This window comes from Dromaius novaehollandiae, chromosome 5 (assembly GCF_036370855.1).
Source record: "Dromaius novaehollandiae isolate bDroNov1 chromosome 5, bDroNov1.hap1, whole genome shotgun sequence".
Taxonomy (NCBI): domain Eukaryota; kingdom Metazoa; phylum Chordata; class Aves; order Casuariiformes; family Dromaiidae; genus Dromaius; species Dromaius novaehollandiae.
Window position 1 is genome coordinate 45,103,257 of NC_088102.1, and position 22,684 is coordinate 45,125,940.

The 22,684-nt window shown below is 40.8% G+C and overlaps 1 protein-coding gene across 4 annotated transcripts in view; it reads right to left on the reverse strand.

Annotated features, from left to right (window-relative positions):
* AMBRA1 (autophagy and beclin 1 regulator 1) overlaps window positions 1–22,684 on the reverse strand; it is a 140,704-nt gene that overhangs the window by 36,302 nt on the left and 81,718 nt on the right. For all 4 annotated transcript variants that reach the window (XM_064512673.1, XM_064512674.1, XM_064512672.1 and 1 more), the window contains 3 exons: window positions 14,908–15,018; window positions 6,078–6,266; window positions 5,467–5,621 (listed from right to left, as the gene is read on the reverse strand). In XM_064512673.1, the coding sequence (XP_064368743.1) occupies window positions 5,467–5,621; window positions 6,078–6,266; window positions 14,908–15,018 (455 nt within the window). The remainder of the gene's footprint in view (window positions 1–5,466; window positions 5,622–6,077; window positions 6,267–14,907; window positions 15,019–22,684) is intronic.

Consider the following 22,684-nt stretch of genomic DNA (forward strand, 5'->3'; position numbering starts at 1 on the left):
TTTATGAACTTTATGAAAGTTGCTGAAATTCAGGCTTCTGCATTGCACTGCCACAGAACCTAGAGCCCTCAGCAGCAGAATTTAGGTTTAGCTTGTCTAAAGCAGAGGACCTTGAATGTGAAACAAAGCACATACTCTTAGGAATAAGTTATCAATGGCTCAATATATTAATTCATAAGACAGTGTAAATCAATTGGTATTTTGAAACAAGGACACTGGCAGATCTTCCTCTGTTTAGAAATCTCCTTTCTGTATCTATTTGAAGATAAAGAAAAGGGGAAGGGATGCAGCAAAAAAAGAAGTGCATTTCACATCAGCCAGAAAAAAAAAAATCTTGCTTTTCGGCTCACAAAGTTTCTTCTTGTTAAACAGGTTGGTCTATACTGCTCTCATCTCCTCCCCCACAGCTAATTCCTGCCAACATAATACATGTCTTCCCATTAGATCTTCTCTATTAAAATGGATGAAGCAAAAATAACGCATGTATCTTTTTGGATGTCAGTGTTATCCTCAAATGGATCTTATCATCGAATGCTCAGCACAAATAAAATTTCTTTCAACTCCATTTATCTTTCCCAGATGCAATAGGATCTTACATAAAATTCATTCTTCACTGATGAAACAAACCTCTTTCTGCCCTTCTTCCCCCCCATTTATTGTCAGTGATGAAAATCCTAGCTTTGCTTTCTGGGCCACAGTGAATTAACTGAGAATTAACCCTTAATTTTCAGCAACAATCGAAACCTCAACTGAGGATACTTGACCCATTTCCTATAACCAATAAGCACCAGAAGTGCCTGTGGATGGAATGAGAAATTCTACAGAAAGATGAAACCTTGTTGGTTCTTCCTGACCGTGCTTGATCACATAGCCTATTGCTGATCTTTCAAACCAGCATAGGTCTCATTACAGGACATCAAACTCTTCCTTTCCTTACAATGGCTCTTGGCATTACAATCTGGTACGCTAGCTCACAAGCCTGCCATGCAACTATTACATAGGAAACAGCTTCAAATTAACCACTGGGAAGCTTCAAAAAATTGACAAGAACTAGGTATTACAAACTGATCATTCCAGGTAACAAAGCTCTCACTCAGAAAAATAACACTCTTGGAGTAGAGTGGCTCATTAATTTGCTAACAGTCTCCCAAGGGCTGCCAAGACAGGGTAATGTCTCCAGAAGCCCTCTAAAGGGCTGGTCCAGGCCTGGATCTGAAACCTAGAGCTGAGTAAGCAAGAAATCGCTAAAAAAAACAATTGTCTTATCAATCGCCTGCGTGTGTGGTTGGAACAGATGAAAGGACAGAAGCAGGAATGCCAAAGGGGGAGTTAGCATGACAGAAGATAGATAAGTATAACTCTTGGTGCAGATGCAAAAGCAAACGGAACTGTGCAAACAGAACTGTGCCTCCAGCTACTGCTATCTCTCATAAAAATCACTGACAGCTGTCAATGCTGAAACAATCTAGTAAAAATATGGTCACTTCTGCAGCAAAAAGAATAACAAGCTTCTATTTTTGCTCTTAACTCAGACTGCAAACCAAATGCAGTACTTCTGAATTCCTCACTAAATGAATGACGTGCTGAGGCAGTAACAACAGAATCTACAATATGTTAAAGATCTAATGACAAGAGCAAAGGATTCGCATACAGCTGCCATTCCATCCTGCTCTCCATCTGCTTAGCCTCAATAGAACAGTATACAAGATCAAGTGTCAACAGTATGTTGATGACAGAGTTATATGCACTCTCATTTGGGTGACAAGAGGCTGTCATCCAGCTGCCTACACGTCTGGAAGGAATAAATACTAGAGGAAACAGTTGATTTAAAATTATTCAGGGAAGATGGCAGGAAGAAGTACCTGAGAAAATCATGATGAAACTGCATACCTCTTCTCAGCCCATGGGCAGATCTGGAAGTAATTCATCTAGACTCCCCTCCTCCACCTGAATTTGGCAAGATGACTGTACCTAAATCATCTCAAATGTAGAACCACCATTGCCATAATTGTTTCTATATAGTTAAAGCAATGTTTCTATGGTATAGTAGCTGCTGGGGGGACATCCTCTGTTTATCCATGAAGATACAGCATGTGCAGAGAAGCTGCACCATCTCCATACATGATTGTGTTATGATTTAGCCCAGAAGTTCTCAAACATTATAAAGCTGCCTAAAGTCCACAACCAAATTAATCTAACATATTGCAGATCATGTGCAGCTCTGTGTAAACCTCAGTGGTACCTGCAGCAACGAATTGCATTTTTTGATGAGGCATCTTGGATGCTGCATATAGCTCTCACCCAGCAGCCTATAGAAGCACTGCTTTCCAAAATGGGTTCTAGAAGTTCTGTTTTTCTGACTTCTAAATAGGCTGCAAAAGCCTGTGTTTTCTCCAAACTTCCCACCTCTGAAACTCAGCTGTTTCAACAGAAATCCCAGTACAACTGCTATCTGTACCAAGCTAGAGACCAGCTAAAAGCAGTTCCCTCGCTACACTGTTCAGCTACAGATAGATTTCAGAGATGTTATCTAAGTTTGCCAGAATAAAATCTGTCTCAGGCTTACACATGCCACGCTCTTGTTAAAAGCCAGCACTACTAGTAGGCTTTTTAAGCCTCAGTTTGAAAAACAAACTTGTTGTTAGGCAAAGGCAGGTTTCTATCTCAAATGCTAAGCAGATCAATCTTAAGGGAGGGAATGGAAAGAGCCTGAATCTGTCTCATGACTCTACCATACTTGATGACAATTCACTACTTTTACTCCATTTCTGCGTGCAGTTTCATAACTGCCAAATCACATCAATCCTGACCTGTAGAACTCTATTAAAATCCTTTCCACCACAGCAAGTTGTATAGATAGCATACAGCTCTATAACCAAGAGGCAGCTTAGCACAATCCAAAGGTGCTGTAGCCCTCAGAGAGGGCATTTCTCCCCAGCTCTGAAAGTTACACCAGCTGCTAGTTGATTTCTAGGTGCAATTAAATGCATTAGGGTTTCATGTAAGAAAGCTAATTAAATTGTATCTTCGAAACCTCACTTTCAATAGCAAGAGGGAGGAAACTGTCTGAGGAATAGGATCTTGCATTTCCCTGACTGCAAGTCAGGGATGGCAGAGGAATGGTCTTTCCATTTTAATTGGAAGCAGAAATAATCACTGTATTTCACCACTCAGCTGGTTCCCAAGCTTTTGCAGTGACTTATTGGCCATATTGCCAAGCCTTACTCTCCCAGTCCATCATCGATTGCAAATCAAAAGTTGTTTGAGGAAGAACGACAGACCATGGGACAGCTTTTAAGGATTTCCATGGAATCTCATGTAGCATTTCTCTTCAATTTATCTCTTGGGAGTTTTGCAAGTAATGTAAAATTAAAATATACACAAGGCATTGGTTCAGAGCATGGCTATGACTTATTTTTAATTAAAAAGCTAAGCAATGATTGCTTTATGTCACAAACTGTTTTGGCAGAGAGGCAACAAAGATGCTTCCTATTTCCCTCCAATGTATATTTTAAATTATAGATTGAAGAATTCAGCTCCAGTAGTGCCTTCTTCCTAAACCTTTTCTACTGCACGCTGGCCAAGCTGCAAACAAGTTTTTACTCAACTGAATATGAATACAGCAGCCACTGTCAAGATTGTGTGTGCTAGGAATATTATGAAGTGTTCTATTTTAAACTCTATTTATTTCACATGTCCTGAAAAGCATTAGAAACTTATGAAAGTGTCTTATTGCAAAACTCAAGACAGAAGAAACAAAAGTTGATTTACCAATTTTTACAACTAGATGAAAGGAACAAATTAACAGTTCTGTTTTCCAAGCCTGGTCCTACAGACAGCACAAAGATGACCAACAACATGCCAGAATGCTGAAACAATATTCAACATCATCCCAGAGGAAGGCTCTTTAACCAAAATAATTCAAATTAATCTAATTGTGACCCTGTCACATAGGCGGAAAACTGGAAATCCAAAGCAGTCAGAAATTAGATATACTTAACATCTTCAATCGTGATGTGGAAAAGGAGAAAAAACAGCATTAGTTAGCAAATCCTGCTAGAGTGGATAGATTTGAAAACCCTGCTAGAGTGGATAGATTTGAAAACCCTGCTAGAGTGGATAGATTTGAAAACATGAGGGAAAGGTTTTTGGAGACTAAAAATACATATGCAAGAAAGATGAAAAAAGCAACCTTTAGAATACATGCAATCCATCTGGAGAAAAATCCAGAAGTACAATGGATGAGAAAGGCAGGGGTGCAGTGATGTGAGCAAGTCTGAAAAGAAAGAGTGGGGAAAAATTGGATAAAATTTTCAATGCACCAGAACGGCAAAAACAGACGTCGGTTTTTGACTGCATAAGCAAAGCCCTGTTGTCCAAAAAAAGTAAGAAAAATGTCTTTTGTGGTGTTCTGGTAAGATATTCCATAAATTTAAATGTATCCCAGGACAAGGTAAAAAAAAAAAAAAAAAAAAAACACAACACACACAAACGGATATTTTGGAGAGAATTCAGGAAAGATAGACAACTAAAAGCTGGAACATTGAATTACAAGAAAAGATTAAGGGAACATTAAGCATTATTTCACTAAGTGGTGACTAAGAGCAAGGGTACAAGCATTTGAAGAATATAAAACATCATGGCGAAAGAAGATATGTTTGAAATGGAGATGAAGAAATATAGATGGAAGAAATCGGAATGGAAGATTTAGACAGAAGCTTAAGGCTAGAAGCCTCACCAACTGGAGTTTAGAGCCAAATGTAAAGAATGGATGAGAGAAAAGAATCCTACCACAGCCCTTTACAGGAAGGGATACGATGTGAAATAACAGGATTTCTCCATCTTCATTTATTATGATGTGGTAAAAAGACTGTGGGAAGAAACATTCCAGTATCTGGCAGAGAAACCTACAAATGTCAGTGGGATCTTAAAATAAATGAAAGAAGCAGTATCAGGGCAAACTAGACTGTTAAAAGGGTCTAACAGGATACTGAACCCATGTAACTAGTGATCTCTTGATAGCTACGCAGCTTTCAGCAATTGCACCTACTGACCACGTAGTGCTGTTTTCATAAATCCTCTTTAATCTATCAGTCTTCTACCTTAAGACACCCATGCTAGGAGAATAGTAGTCCAGAACCAGGGCTCAAAAAGTGATGACTTGGTTCCCTAAAAAATATCCTCATCATTGACTTTACCTTGCCTCAGCGTGGAGCAGGTGATGAAAATGTGTTTCACATCAGCTGATAGAACAGCTACATTCTAATGCTGAATCAAGCAATTTGTCCCAGAGACAAGTCTCTCCCCAATACGAGGTCAACTGACAGATGGCTCAGAGCAATCCTTATACATTGGGAAAACTCCATTAGTTGCTGGGGAAACCCAGCAACTAACAACTAGGCTAGAGCCAAAGCAAGACAAAATCATTTGCAAAAACACACAGAAAAAAATTACACATACACTCACCCTCATAGAGGTTTCTCCACCATGGGGCTGTTGCAGCCTGAAGACTTGAGCGACCATGTGTTCTGTGGAGGGGTGCAACAGGATACGTCGGGAAGCCAGTCCCACCATTACATATCTGCCCATTGGAGACAGGCTCACAGAAATAGCGTTAGGGCCTATAAACAGAATAGTGGTTATTTTTCTTGAAGGCTGTTATCCCTCCCCACCCCTCCTCCTCACAGCTTCTTCATTCTCTCCCAGCATTCCTGTAATGCAGGACATGCTAAGCTTATTCTCACAGGGGATAGAAAGGAATAAGCAGACCTGCACAAGTCCAAATTTTGCAGTAATTTTCCCTGCGGTAAGTGGCCTCCCATAAAGATACTGTCTTATGAAGTCAGAGACTTTCCCTTAACAGCTCCCTCCCTACCAGCACTTTGTATGTCCAGATAGTATCACAAGCTCCTCTCTAGCAGTACTACATTTGTGGCTGTTGGAAGGCCAATAAAATATGTCCTCTTACTACAGTAGACTGTCACCGATGTTCAGACTACTACATTTCTCATTGAAGGCTGAGCTCCGAGGTAACTTCTCGCACTCCCACCCACCCTGACTTCTTGCTGAAAGCTTACCAAATCGTTTTGTGTAAAGCATCTCGCCCAAGTTGTGGGGTGCCAGAGAATACACAGCTAGTATTCCTTCATCAGGGAAGCCCCTCTGACTGCTGGGAATGAAGGCTGCCAGTAGCTGCCCATCTGCAGAGATATCGCAGCTAGCATCATTGTAAATCTTGCAGTTTTGAACAAGCACGTTCACAGAGGCTGCAAAGAAGAAAGGAAAGAACAGTGATTAAAGCACTGAAGTTCAACCCAGAATAAAGCAAAATTAAAACCTAATGCTGAAGGAAGAACCATCCACGCAAAAAGTGTTTGAGAAATTTAGCTTCCTCCAAAAGTTTATGAAATGTTAATATCCTGATAAAAACAAAACTTACTCCAAAACAGACGTAAGGCACTACAATGAGCCTAGGGAATGAAATCTACTTACCTCCTGGAACCTTCATCAGACAGGAACTAGGCGTGGCTGCATTTTATTAAACCCCTCCTTTCTTTAGCATAACACCATCCTTTCTAAAGGACAGCACAGCTTAAACAAGTCCCGAATCATGATTCTCTGACAAACTCCAGCAGTGGTATCATTAGAAACAGGACACCTTGATTCATTTCCCCTTCTCATGTGGAGCCCACAGTCCCACCTCCCCTTATCCCCAATAAACAGTAGGTAAGAGAAACATTCCTCCCTGTAGGCACAGGGACTGACAGCTGATTTTTATACCATGGATAAAGCTAGTGAAAAAGGGCAGAGACTTCTCTAGCCAGCTCACCACTCAATTACTCCAGTATGAGAAACAAAATGGGAATGTATGAGACTCACTCATGTAACTAGTGAAGTAACTGTTTAGCAGAAAGGGCAGTGAGCACAATTCGGAAGACATGAGTTTTAGTTCCATCTCTGCCAGTGAGCATCTGAGTGACCTCATACAAGTATTTTCCCCTGTGCCTTGTGTACTCAGCCTATACATGCTTTGGGCTATTGACTCTTACTACGCACCTGTGCCATTGTAGCACAATGAGGCTACAAGGCCTACTGGCAAACTCACGATCATGAATGGTTCAAAGGTGGTTTGATAAGACAAGGATGGAGTTATATTTGCTCCCTCAGCCTGACCTAAAGCACTCCAATTTTTGAATAACATTGCTGCAACTATTCCAGAAGGTTTTGAGCGGAAATTGCATAGACCATATGTGGGAGGCAGGGGGAACTTCACATTCTAATATTTTCAAACTAAAGGGACTACAGAAATTAAAAAAAAATAAAAATAAAAAAATAAAGCCCACATTTGCAATATGGTGACTTTGCATGCTAGAAGACTGCACGCCCTGTCCCACACACTTGAAGCTATGGCATAATGCAGAGAACTATGTCAACATCTATAGTCCAGGAACTCTTCTAAACCTTCACATCCTGCCCAGCATACAAGCAGCTTTGATTTGTTCAGCTAAAATGGCACAAGTTACAAAAGTACTTCTTGGGCTATACTACTTATAAGTCTAACAAAAGAGCAGTGCCAAGAAAGCTTTCATACATACTTTTGAAAGCCTGAACTTCCAAATCAAATCAAGGCTGTAACTGAATGCTTTAACAAACTGGCACAGCTGCCAGAAGAAACAATCCCTGCCCAACACTTCTGTGAAAAGCTGCATCAGGTAACTGATACAGCTGAAAAATCTCTAGGTTATTTTTCAGGCAGAACAGTTTCCTAACCTAGTATGCTACATGGCCACATAGACACTTGCAGCAGCAGAAAAAGTAGTCATGATAGGGAGTCAAACAGGACTGCTCCTCCCAGCATGGCTGATCTAAAGTGCTCACTGAACATCATCTTTATTTTTCTCTCATCTTGAAGACACTTTACATAGGAACTGCTTTCCTATTTGGTTGAGTAGGAATCATCAACTTCTATTGTTTCATTTAAGAAACCCCAATTAAAGAAAAGCATTAAAAATGCACTATTTAATTACATTCTGTACCAAACCACCTACACCTGTACTCTAAAATCATCCAGCCATTTTTTCAGTCTCAGAGCTGCCAAAAACAGGAATTTTCAGCCTAGTATAAACAAAAAGGTGTTGAACAGAAAAAGGTAAAGAATGGTAGTCACTGCCAGTGCCATAATAACAAAACCCAAAATATACATGGTACTTCAAAGAACAGACAGTCCAAAAGATTACAAGACTCCTGAGTACTCAGGCCAAAGCTGAATGAACAGAAAGACCACAGAACAGAGACTGAAGACTGTACCACTTAATTTTCAAAAAGGACCAACTGAAATTTACCATCACTTTTTATCTAGGCTTTACTCAAGTACTCATTATGCCACTACAAGAGAAGATGGGCATTAACACAAGAACTGCAGTATAAGCAGGGAACTAAAGGATGCATGACAACAGGTTGCACTATTGTTATCTCCATCAAAATGGGAGGATTCCTGCAGAGTTCTTCCATGACTCATTTCAAAACCAGTCCTAGTTTCTGCCTTTATCAATGGGCTAGACAAAAAGAGTGGAGTTGGCTGATGAATTCTGTTGGTAAAATTGCATGATTTTATTAACAGAGAATGATCAGAACACAGATGGAGAACTGAACTACACAGAAGCATAAAAAGTGAAGTGAAAAAAAATTCTAGTGTTAACATTTACACATTTCTGTTTTATCTAGGAGCTTGTCAGTTGGAAGGAGATTATCAACTTTGGTGATCATAGCAGTGACTGAGCCATCCACATGGCATAACAGTGAAAGAGATGGCAATCCTAAACTGCATCAGGCAGCACACTTTCCATAGAAATATCTGTGCTAATATAAAAGCTTGTGCCGAGACCACATGCAGAATACTGGGTACAGTTTTAGTCATTTGTGTTCAAGAAAGATTAAGCCCTAAAAAGGGAACAAGTCCATCAACAAGCTCTGAAGATGACAGGGGAAATGCAAAACCTATTTTTGAGGGAATGAGAGTGTAGTTAAAAAATATTGAGAGGAAAGAGGATTGTATTTACAGAAAGTATCAGAAACATAAACGTCAAAGAACATCATCCTACTTCTCTTAACAAATAATGTTGACAGGTGAGTAAATGGGTAAAAAACATCCATTAAGCTTAGAAATTAGGTGATTTATATCAGAAGAGTAAGATTATAGTACAGCCTTTCAATTGCAGTGTAAGGGGCAAAGAATTGGACTAATTTTAAGATAGTATAAGAGGAGTTACAGGATGTGGTTGCCTGACACAGCAGGGAACTAGACTTAGAGGTTCAGGGGGCCTTTCTCACCCGTTCCTTTGGAGCTGTACTCTAATCTGCAGTGATCTAGAAAACAGCATAAGAAAGGAAAGGCGAACTTGCCAGACAGCTGAATATTGCGACCCTCTGAGTTAAACCTGTGTTAACTACTTAGGGGAGAGCCAAGCAAGGCCAGCAACAAAGTAAAATGACACATTACACAGGGAGAGCATTTGCTAGAGGTACAGCTATGAAGCACAAAACCCCACATTCAAAACTACCAGTTATTTGAAGACACGTTATAGCCCAGCCACTTTCTTTGATGTCTAAGAACTACTCATTCTCCTTTCTAGTCTGCTAAATACATTAATTTTAGTCCTGCATCTCTGTGATCAGGATACAGTTCACAATGTTAAAACTATAGTCATTTTGTGCTCAGTAGTGAAAGTAGAAAATTCGTTCTTGCCCTGTCAGGCCGGAGGCATGGGTTTCATCTAGCCCAAGAGCCCTTCTGCACTGAACAATTCCTGATGCTTTACAAGGAGGTGCAAGAAACTTTAGAAGGGGCAGACAATGAATTCCCTAGGCAGAGGGTATGTTTCTTCCTTGTTTCTACAACTATTGAAAAACAGTCTAGAGAGTTCATGCCCCTTCTCAGCTTTTAAAGGTTTTTTTTTTCTTTTTTTTTGATCTAATGCAACTTTGGACATTCCTGAGTTTAAAAATATATGAATATTTTCTTATTGCAGCAAGGTAAGAAATGCTTGTATTTCTTCTTTATCATTCACAGATTCAGGGACCTTGTTATGTCTTATATATACCTTCTTTCTAAATGAAGGAGTTCCACTGTTAATTTTTTTCCTCCCCAGGTCTCTAACCCTCTCCCCTCATCTAGCTTTTATTATATGCCTTTTTAAAGCAATGTTGATTTGGGGGTCACCATTCGCCAAGAGTCTATTTAGCCTATAAAGCACACACTTATTTGTTTTCTATCTGTGTGTTTTTTTCTTTTTTTTTTTTTTACCCTCTCCTTCAGCACAGCACGCAGAACAGAGGTTTTCGGTGAGCTGTCTGCAATGATGTCCAACATGACTGTGTGTCTAACTCTTTTTCAAGTTTGCTGCATATGGTGAATGCCTCTTAGTAAGAGGGATTGTGAGCTCCCCTGCCAGGAGTGAACTATCTTTCCCCCTTGATGTGTGCCTGGAGCATAAAATATCACAGACGCAAGTTGCGCTGAACAAGAAAAATGCCATTTATTTCAGTCTTTCAAGATCCAGTTGACACTGGTATTGTTAAGGTCCTTCGCTTTTTCCTCAGTTACAAAATATGAGGGGCACAGGTAGCACTGACACCTAGAGCCAAGGGAGCCTAGTGTGCCAGCGGAAAAAGTCCAAACTTGAGAGGTAGAGATTTCAGCATGGTTTCATTTTAAGGAATGGCATCCAAGAGATTCCCAGGTCATGGGGAGGATGAAGATCTTCATACATTTGACAAAGCCATAGGCGCTTTGATTTCTTTAAGCCCAAGGCCAGTTCTATGAAAATAAAGCCAATATAGAAGATTTTAGAGTAAAAACTTCTATTTTTGGAAAACCATTTGCAACAAGGCTACCCTTTCATCTTGTTTTCTTTTGTGTTGTTAATGCAGTCACCAAGCTGACAGAACAGATCAAAAGAGACATAAGAGAACAAATTAATCAAGGTGTTGTGCCAACTTGGAGTCCTTACACCTACAGCATAATTGTGCTTGAAGCTAGAAAAGGTCTGGAACGCCAGCAGGAACAGCAGTCTATTTGCCAAAGGTAACCCAGGAAATAATGGTAGGTACAGGGGTCCATCCGTTCCTAGCCACCCTTAAGGATGCACTTTCTCAACAGCTGCTCCTATTTGTACATCATTTATACGGATTTTTTTTTTTCCTTTAAGTTCTGCATCATACTGTGAATCACTGAGTACCAATCACATCTCCTTCCTTAAGTCCCAGCCAGTGTTATAATGGAGGACAAATTCCTGACTCGTGATTAAATGTGGAAGAACAGGACTAGATTTACCCACAGCAGTTAGAAATTGAAATAATGAGTGGTGAGCAGCATGAGAGTAACTATATTCAAGAGATACAAACAAAAGACAAAAGCTTCAAATATTTGCATTTATACTGTGTTCACAGATTGAATTCCCACCTGTTAGCTGCTGGATATCACTACCTCAGATCCTTAAAATATCAGCAACACCTACTAGAAGAAAATAAAATAAATGGCAAGAGAGCTTTGCCTCTGCTGCCAAATAAATTCTCTAGCCCAGCTAGGGAACTACTACCAGTCACAGTCCAAGACTGGGTCGTGCTCATTTCAGAGTAACTAAAAGCAAAACTGGCAAAAGGAGAGAAGAAATCCAAGCCCACCTTCTTTCATTTTGTAATTAACAGAGAAAGATAGAGAAAGGTCCAGACTAAAAATCCCACATGTCCCTGCAAAGCCATCTCCCCCTCAAGACTATCAGGGTCCTCCTCCACACACATGCTGGTTTCAGCATGAGCAAGGTCCCACCGCGGAGCCGAGCCCTGCCGAGCAGCCAGTGCTCAGCGCGGGGCTCGCGCCCTGTGGCTGAGATCACACAACTGTGCTAATCGCGCTGCTGCCACTTGCTCAGACACGTCTGCTTCAGTGAAAAACATCCTATTTCCAAACGAGCTTTTCTTTGTTTAATTGTAACAGGAAGAAGAGCTCTTCTGAGGTGCGAGCTGGCCCCAGAGCCTCTTCCCCGATGGAAAGTACTGGCAGGCAATCTCAGATTTCAGCTGCATCGTTTCATTTGCCTCAACTCCCAAACCACTTGGGGCTCAAGCCAGTCCTAGGAAGTGCAGTAGCACCCTCTTTGTAAGCAGACTCTCTCATATGACTGTCTCTAGTTTACAGATCGGAAATGATGGGGGGGAGAGGGAAAGGAAGAACTAGCAAGGCCACATGCTTTTCTGGGAAAACATTGTATTTTTAAGATCAAGGACGAAAATAAAATCCTCCAATCTGCCATTCCACCATCACATATTTAGCTTCACAATATCTCCCTACAAATTTGTGCACCTGTACCAACACTTTAGTAAGTGGCACAAAAGGCACTCTGGGATAAGGCCCCTATGAAAAAAAAAAAGGTTTTGCACAAGGACACCCATCATATAAAACTGGGCCTGGGGTTTAAGGAAAAAAAAAAATGACTAGCTGCAGTACTACCAAGCATCAGGCTAGGAAGAGGAGTACCAGTAGCTCTAGTCAACATTAGCATCCTCCGGTTTGGCAAATCTGCCACTTGCCTTTGTTCTGTGCCTGTACAAGCTTGGCAAATTCCTGCTTTAGAACAAGCACTGCTGCTCCATTTTTATACATCCCTACTAGAACCTGGCAGAGGCAGATACAGCTAACAATCTAGAAATGCCAGATTTGAGCTCAGCAAGTGGAAAGGAAAAAGGACAGTAAAAACAAACCTTTCCAAATGGTAATATGACAAGATGGACAAGCCAAGTACTAGGCAGCACAAAGTCAGGAGTCAGAAAGGCTGGGGATGAGCTTGCAGCACAAACCCTGCCTGCAAGCAAGAAGGGCACAACGACAACAGAAGCCTTAGGAATATCCAAGTCCAATGCCCAGCTAATTGGAAGTTATCTCAGAATGAAAGTGTCCCACTAGGGAAAAAGGAAAAGATTGAGATACCAATGCCTTGAAGAACAGATGGTTCTTACCTTATGGGATTCCATAAATTATAAACAAGCATCTTGTAGAAAAAATTTTAATCAGCAGCCTACTGCTTGACAGCCAGATGAGGCCAGAAAAGCTATTAGCAGCTGTAGCACTCTTCAAATGCTTTACAAACCTGCAGAGAAGCCCCAAAGAATTTAAACCAGCAGCAAGACGCTTCCTGCTCTAACCTCATCTTTATTCTGTTCTAGAGTCTGGCTGGACCATGGAAAGTATTCCTGCCACACAGTAGAAAGTCCACCTTATGCGCAGCTCTGATCCTCAGCCTACAACCTTATACTAGAACTACAGAGTGTGGCATTTAACAAGATGTGTCAAAGTACTGGCACATTGCAGTTGAACACAACATTCTGCTTTCACGATGATACTGCATGTTCCTTCCCAAGAGACAAATGCTTCTCAAAGACAAAATACAAAGCATCTTCCTCCTGTACAACATGGAGAGTTAACTTCTAGAAACAGGGCTTTTATTTCCCACCAGACTGTAAACATCACACCATAGTATTCTAGACTATGAGGGAAAAAAGATGAGACAAACACCAGATACTTTATCTGCAGGAACGACACAGTAAGAAACAGCTTTCTGTAATGCAACTGGCTATTGCCAGGTTTCTCCCAGCTACTCAGACTTCCAGAGCAGTGGCCTGGGAGGAGCCATTATACCGCCCAAGTTCAATTCCCAGCATCTTTGCCGCTATGGTGTCAATATATATGCTCTTTTGGTGGGTTCTTTAAGCAACAAGATAGAACGCCACATAGGTGAGTTGTTGGATATGAAATTTTTGATGTTATGGAACAGACAGGGCTGGTACTAGGAGAAACTTTCCACTTAATTCATTTCAGCATGTACCTGTGAAAGCAGAAGACTTCCTGAAAACAGAATCTCTGTCCTAAAAGCAGTCAGTCCCTGAAAGCAGTGCTCAGCCTGTTTTTTGCTGTGCAGTCAAGCAGTAAGTTTCACACATGCATGAAGATGGCCTAAGCTAAAACCATACTTCAAATAAATAGCCCTATCTACCTCCTATCTTCACCCCAGGCTGCCACAAACATTTCTGCAGCTGTGCAGCAAGCTATATCAAGAAACCATTCGGGGGGGGGGAGGGGGGAAGCCTTTCTAGTCAAGTTAGTTTTACCCCCAAAATCATTCCTTGGTCAGCTCTGACCACAAGCTTCACGAATTCTTGTGCCAGCATAAGTAAGCCTCTTCCAGTGTGAGAGCTAGCTTATTGCCAGCATAAAACACATGTTAAAACTATGGCCAAATTTTCATAAAGGGAAAGAAAAATTCAGCAATGTTTTCACATTCTTGACCTGCAAGCAGTTTCCACCTGACCTCTGGGACAACCACTGCTTTTGCAAATGGCAAGAAGCCACATCCACCCCCCAGCTTACAACACACCAGGGCCCAGACCCCCAAAATGTATTTCAGTGCTTTAACCCACACCAACATCGGTAATTTGGATAATCCAGACCCAAGTTATCAGCAGCTTCTCATGCAAAGGGATAGAGCCAATACATCACTCAGTCAGCCCTCTAGAAACTTGTTGATAAAAGAATGAGGAGATTTGATAAAGGATGTTTAGAGGACTGTATATTCTCATGAGAATGCTCACTGAAATAACAACAGAACCACCCCATTTATGCATGAATGTGCTGATAGCAAGAACGCACAAGCTAAACAGAGTAACAACAGCTCTGCTTGTATTTAGTCAACTTTCCCAAAAGGTTACACATTTTATGGTTCCCAATGCAACAAAACAATCAAGTAACCCAGGGGTTGCAACATCTAGCCATATACCTTTGGAAGAACCTAGGACTTATGGTAGCTCTGGCTCACAGAGACTTAAAAGAAAGTGCAAGTGTCCTTTCCAGCTTACCGTTGCTGATTTCAGGCAGATCAAATTTAGTGAAGTCCCACCACTGGAGCCGGTAGGTTGTGTTGGCAATGTTGCTGGCCACTGCTGACTGTCCATCCCCAATCACAGCCCCTACAGAAAAGGGAGAAATAGTTAGCAACTTAACCTCCAAAAGATAATCCAAAAAATAGTTCAGGAGACAGAAGCCCATAGAATACTCTTCAAAATCCCATACACAGAACTTTCTGGATTCTTAAAGAAATCTTATTTATAGAAATTGCAACACCTTCTAAATAAAGCACAGAGCACAGGAAATTAATAGGAAAGCACATCCCAGCAACACATTTCTGAAAGAAAAGAAAGTTGATAAGAGAAAATATTTGCCTAGACACAGGCAGAAATCCTGATCAGATTCATTCAGTCCAAGTGCATCCTATTTTATTGGCACTGGTGAAGTTACATTTCACAGACCCAAAATTTTCCAGTACAGCTATGAAGGCAGATCAGCATATATAGCAAACAGCAGCGTTGCCCTGTCAGATCACAAACATTTGTGGACATACTCTCTACTTCTACTGTAAACTCCACTCTTGAAGGGTGCAGGTCGCCTACAATATTTGCCACACAGTGAAGATTGTAACAAAATATTAATAACACTAATCATCTGAAATGAAGGTGAAATTAGAACCCACTATTAAGCCCTTAACACAGATAGTCCTTCTTGGACCCTCTGAAATAACAAGAAGGTATCACTGCAGGCAAATGACAACATCCTTGCTAACATCCCTAGGATTCAGACAACAGCCCAAAGCACAAGGCTAAGCAGAATACTTCAGAAATTTATGCAAAGAACATCATTTTCCAGTCAGAAAGGAACTGCCACTGGTAACTCAAGTTGGCATACATGTGGAAAAGCTCACAGGTGTTAAATGCAATTCCTGTGGAGAAAAGTGGAGAAAAGAAACAGTCCAATAGCAGTACTAGAGTCAAAAAATAAAAATAAAAATAAAAAAAAAAAACCTCTTGCTATTCCTTGCTCAGACACTGACCTTCATATGCAAACAGCTCTTGTACTATAGTCACACACTGACACCCAGAGAAACTCAAGGCAAGAGAATTTGGTAAGGGAGAGCAAAATAAGATCATCCCCAAGCACAAATGAGGAGAAACGCAGCCTCTAGACTCTAAGCAGTCCAGATTGAGACATCTCAACACTGTCACTGGTGAGAAGCACAGAGAAAAGTTAGCGGCACCACTCTCCCAGAACAGCTGGCCCAGGACTCTGCTGCCACAGTAACGATCGTGGAAGAGACAACATCTCTTGGACAATTCTGCTTGTGATAAAGGGCAACCCAGCTGTCCTTGCAGACAGCTAAAAAGCTTGCTAATTGCAGGTAAATGAAATTTGTATGGAGGAAGGTGAGTAGAATAAGGCCAGATTCTTATACTTTCCTTATTGAATCCAAGTAGAACACTGAGCTGTAAAATAAAGATCGCCTGAGAACAAATGCTTACACACAAGCACAGTCTGTGTTTTCTCTGCAAAGTAAAGAGCAAGGAGAAGGGAGGGGTCAAGACAGAGCAGGCAAAGCAAATTCTAGACTAGTGCTAATAAACAAAGACACTAAGAAGGCTGCTGCTAGTCCCATTTTCATAGATAAGCTGTCTGAGGCCCTGGTTTTTGGTTCTGGAGAAAGCTCAAAAAGTATGCCAAGAGCAAGATTTCTGAGCAGTCAGCTTTGTACTGTGTATTCAGCCGTGTCAGGCCTCCAGCAATTGGCAGACCTCCACTGTGCTTCTGCTCAGTCTCTGTATGTGCCTCCGTCAAATGCTCACACATCAGAGAGCAGAATTAAGAATATTCCCATTGCTCTTACATACGCCCAAGGCCTTGTCCTCTATATCCCCCCCAAACAAAGGCCTCCTCTGAACAAAAAGATATGCACTCGAGCAAGTAGATTCAATACATTAATGAAATTACATTTTGCAACCAGAAGTGGAGGAAGGACAATTAAATTTCATGTTGCTTCATCTTTAAAAGTCTCCCCCCTTGCAAATCGGTGCTTGGTACAGAATGGCAGCCCTTTTGCTGTGCTGCCTCCAACCACCAGATGGAGAACAGAAAATAAGTTTCTATACAAATTTCAAGCAGTGGGACTGGCTGCAAAGAAACAGTAACTAAAGCCACTAACTAGGTAACAACTGCCTTACTTGATTGAGAGAGACAAGGAAAGAAATTCTCTGCAAAGACAGGCAATGGAAGTACTACTCAAGGCACATAATTCCAGAATATTTATCTTATTACAGATGAACATTACATGGTGGTCTTCTGTTTTGCAATGAGAACAAACTTGGTAGGCATAACAAGCAATATACAAACTGGAGGATAACATGTCCTAGGAGAGTAATCTTGCATTCCCTTTACCTAATAGTAGAAGCCTGGCAACATCACTAACTACTGCACAAACAGCAAGTGTGTCTGGCTCATATGAATGTTGTACCTATTGCTAAAAGTACCATCGAAAAGCTGTTAGCAAGCGTTTTTGACATTTTTCCATAGAGATTCTGGTCTTCTCATCCCTTTCCGTGGAACTTTGAGGTTAGTTATGATGTTCATTTAAACCTCTTGTCCCCTCTACCTTGAAAGGGGGTCACATCTTACATAGGAAAAGCAAACAAAGAAAAGAAGCAGTTCTCCTTCAACAACTGGGATAGCCCTGCACAAAATTCAGAGCCAGCAAAAGCTATCAATTAATGTTAGGGCTTCGGGTAGCTTAAATACTGTTATCAAAAAGATTAGGACACAGGGAACAAAGTTCATAGCTGAGTGAAAGTGCATGTTCAGAAGGATTTGGTTCACTTCTCAAAGGATTCAAACCAGTGCCCCAGCGCTAATGCCAATTCCATAATCTACATGTCTTTATTAAATAATTACCTCCATTTACACTAATTACGTAATTGAGAACTATAATTATGAAATTAGATCTAGTTACATATAACAAAAGGGAATAACTTTTGTATCACAAATCCTGCCACAGGCCTCCCATATGCACTGTTCTACAGTAAAGACAATTAAAAGTAAGGAACATTTCAGACACTGAATTTAGGCAGGAAAGTAATTCCCAGGACACAACTCTGCTTCCTAACCCTTTTTGTTCTCTTTTTCCAGTGGTCAATAAGGAAGATTTGAGACTATATGTGAAAAACTTAACTGGAATGTTAAAATCCTCAGTACAGAGCTTCCATTCACAGTACAGCTCGAGAACTTGTTCTCAGTGCTGGCTTTGCCTAGGCAGGCTTTCAGCCTGGTAAGAGCACAAGAAGGTGCTGTTGCCTCTTAAGTTCTAATGTAACCTGCAGGCAAAACAAAACAAAAACAAAAAACAAAAAACCACACACCACTTCAGCTTCTTAAATCTGGGCAGCAGATCAGCTCTTACAAGGAACAGTTCTCACCAAACGCTTGACAGCCTGTCCTGATTCCTGGATCTTCCATTGTTTGATGGAATCACAAGTGACTGCAGTAGGTACCCGAGGGTCTCGGGCTTGTCATCACCATGAACAAAACGACCTTTTTCTGCAGAGATGATGTAGATTTCAGAATGCTGAAATCCAAAGTGAAGGCCGATTGAAATGCAGTAAATGTAGGTTTGATTGGCAGCTTTCCTGCGTCTGTCTATCACTGGGTAATAAACACTGGGTGACGGCAGAAATGAAGATAAATGCTTTAAGCAGGCCCCCCCGTTTTCTCCCCCCACCACTCAGATCTCCATCCGCCCCCACTCAGCACATGACAAGAGAGTTTAAAGAGTGGGGGGAAAAAGTCTTAACAAAGATTTAAAAACCCCAAAAGATTCTTCTTACAGGCCACCTACATGTGACAATTATTTAACCATCAGTCTCAATCCCCTCAGAGGGTCCGACTCATCTTGGCATGTGGAGAAATCAACCTTTGTCAGTCAGCTATTGCTCATTTATGAGCCCAGTCGTGCAAACCAATGTTTGAGTTCAGACTGAAAAGCAAAAAAAGCAGTGCAAAACCATTTTCCATCACACTCCAGCATTCCTTCAGTGAAGAGGAGAATAATTCCAGACTGCTATCATCAGGCTCTCAGAGGAGGAGCTAGCACTCTACAGCAACACTAGCCTTGGGGTACAAGTTTCAAGGATGCAGAACACCTCCATACTACAGGAATTTCTTTGACATATACTCAACAGAAACTGGAGGGTTGTTTTAGATCAGATCCTTTATTCTTAAGTTCTTACTGTCTGGCAGACCCCCGATACTTGGAGAAAAATTCATTAAGATGTTTAAAGATAAGGTAGATAAAATAATTAGCTCAGGGATTTCTCCAACTTAAGTTGTGACTCAATCTGATACAGTGATTAGGCCCTGCAATAAAATTCCCTCCGGACTGGTACCTGCATCTTTAAGCAAGAGTACCTTTGAACAGTAATTACTGTTCAAAGTAAGAGCCTGTTTGTAACTGTTGCTAACAATACTGAGGTTATCCAATATTTGCAGAGCAAATCTATCACGGCTGGGGAGTTTCACATTTTTTAGAACTAGATTTATTCTAATCCAATCTCCAGGAAGCCCAAAATACAGGACAAATCTATTTAACAAACCAAGGAGAAAGCTCTTTCCTGCAAGAATACATCAGATTCTCTCAGCCAATTCTGAAGCAATTCAAATTCAGTGAAAATGTGACTACTGGTCATTGAATCCTAATGAAGTGGTTGGAGTTGTAACAGATTCTTGTACATCTCTAACCCCGAAAAATTCTATGCAGCAGCCTTGTTTTGAGGACTACCTTTGATCACAGGAAATACATTCTTTCCTGAACACGATTTTGACAAGTTTCAGCAAATCTCTGTCCCAGGCTACTGCAAAGACACTGCCTTTGAAGGGGCAAAGCTAATCATCTAAAACTAATGCTGTAGAAACAGTATGCATAGCAACCTGGTATTTTCAAGGATTCATTTTGATAGGAAGTCATTTCAAGAGACTGCTTTATCAGCGAGCTTTAAATAGGAAATAGGGAAAATTATTATTTAATGAACAAACACAAACAGTTACATAGTTCAGTATACACTAAGCAATGAAGGAATCCTAGATTCTGTGATGTTAAGTGAGAAAGCCCCAAAGAGATCTACGTTCTCCAAAGACTGAACCCTTCAAAAGGGCCATTATTTTTCCTTTACCCCAACTGTACAACAATAAGAAGAAATGTAATTCACCATTCATGCTCACTCCTATTGCAAAATTCCCTTTTAACAGAGGCAATGCTTAGCATGCCCAGTTCCACAGCCCCACAATCAACAGGAACTTGAGCAGGACCCAGCTGCAAGTAGTGAAGATGACTAAGCTCCTATTAGGCTAGTCAAGCGCCCAAGGGCTTCACTCACATTGCAAACAATGCAAGCATCACATAGAAAAGGGAATTTCACTGCCACACCAGACTTCAAAAGAAAACCAGCTAATTTGCAAGAAAGATGACAAACAGATGCCTGCCCGAAGCCTCCATCCACAGTACAGTCACGATGGTTCCTTGACATCTTACCTTGCTGACATTAGAGACCTTCCTTTGTCTGGTCAGGTAACATTTAATGAAGAAATGCTTACAGAAAGAGTCTGTCTTAGATGGTAGGATCTAGTTTCCCTGAAAGGAAACTGGAAGAGGTTAAGATCCTTTTCGAGTGCATTCCCCTCATCAGAATTGTTTGCACTCCACCAATCAAGCTGATAATTTTTCTCCCTAAGAGAGAGAATCCCTGCTTCCCTGCTGTTCTTCACCCACAGAGATACCACTGTTCATGCCACCCTGCTACATTGGGAAGCAGGAAAATCAACTATGAAAGAGCACTGTGACTTTTCAGAACTAACGGTTGAGACAAAATTATTTCATGTAGAACCCCTCAGACTAGAAAAAACATCCTGCTCTCCTGGGTGACAAACAGGGTATCTTAACATAGTCTTTGTACACACATATGGATTAATCAGACTTTTCAGAAAGCACTTCCATCCTACTCAGCATGACCAGTAAGGAACAAGCAGTTTCAGTTCCTTCCTTAAGCTACCTCGAGCCTCTTGGCCACTGTTAGTGGTAGACCATGGTCTCAATCTCCAACTTGCCAAGAACTTCCGCAACCATCCATATCAGACATTCATTGCTGAACAAGAAACTAATAAAGGAATTCCTTCTTCCTGCCTCCTAGATCACTATCAATTATCTACTCTAACAGCCTTGCCACAATAAAAGTCTGACAGAATTTAAAACAAAGATTTTTGCACACTACTTTATCTGTAAGATTGGCAATCTCTCATGCCATCAAGAAAAATCTAGGTGATGAACAAGACTATCTGAACTGTGGGAACATCAGAGTGTCTTACTCAAGCCTCACCTTAGTGATAAATGGAGAGCAAAATGACTGCTTAGCAGCTGCTGGAAAAGAGAAGGGAGGAAAGAGGCAAGGAAGAGGCAAACACATAGTAGCAGTTGTACCTTGATACTGATATGTAATTATTCGGCTTGTGCAAATCCACTACCTCAGAGAATACTTTGTTTGCAGAGCTTAGATGTTCCTTCTTGCAGGGTAGCAAGTACTATTCAGCCATGTTGGTTGCTTTACAGTATGTAACAGCATGCATGCACACATACCCACACACGGATTTAAACAACAAAATCAGATTTGCTGGATTTACCGTAAGGCTCCTGGAATTCTAATACTACACATCATTCCAGTACTATACCTAAAGAGCTGGAGATGCTCAAGGAAGTACACAGGTGAAAATGAATGCTACTGGGCTAGAGAATCAACTGAAATCTGTCTGCAAATAGAAACGTTGTATCATTAAGAGAACTTGACAGAAAAAGGCTGTGGAAACTGAAGAAAGTATCTGTTACCATTGGCTGAAACAACTCGCAAGTTGCTTGAGAAGTTGGTGGGTAAATTTCTCTCTTTAGATTTGGGACCCTTGCTAGGAAACATGAGTCGAGGCCTGAGTCTTCCCAGAGCAGCCATTGGAGGCTTTAAAAAGTTTCTATAGATATAGTTCTTTATTTTGAGAACACTTCTTTATTTCCATGTGACCATAGTGTGTGTCAAAAGCATGCCTCATACTACCATGTGATTCATGCAGTAAAACATGTTTCCTACAGTATAGGCTTTTAGGGAAAATATTCAAGCACTAAAAATATATCCCAATTTGCAATTTATTTCATCTAATGTTTTGTTTCAACCTTTTCTGCAGATTCTCAGTCTTTTAGATGATTTTGTCATCTGTACACTCAAAGAAACCCTAACAAAAAAAACAATGAGTAAAGGGTTGGGGGAAGGGATTGACACTTCCCTCCTAATTTGTTATTCTACACACCATAAAATCCTCTGGTACTCAGGGATTCACAGTTATGATAGCCCTCAGCTACTGTCTTTTCATGGGAGTCAGAAAACTATTGGCCAAATTCTGGGGAGAAAAAGACAATTTTATTTTGTCAATGTGAGCAGAAGCAAAGATCTGGGTTATGATCTTTTCTCCATCTGGAGGTATGTATGAATCTACTAAAAATCAGCAAGGTACTACATTTGCAGTCACTTCCCTTCCAAGCAATTAGCACTGCAAGAGAAAAGTGTTTTTCAGAATGAAACTGACGGCCTGAGAGGGCAAGGGGAGCAAAGGAGGCCAAGACACACTGCTGCATGAAAAAGCAGAGGGGAGCCAAACTTTGCAATCTCTAAAAAAAAATTTTTTAAAAAAATTCTTCCTTCTCCTCCGTTTGAACCCACACATGAGGAC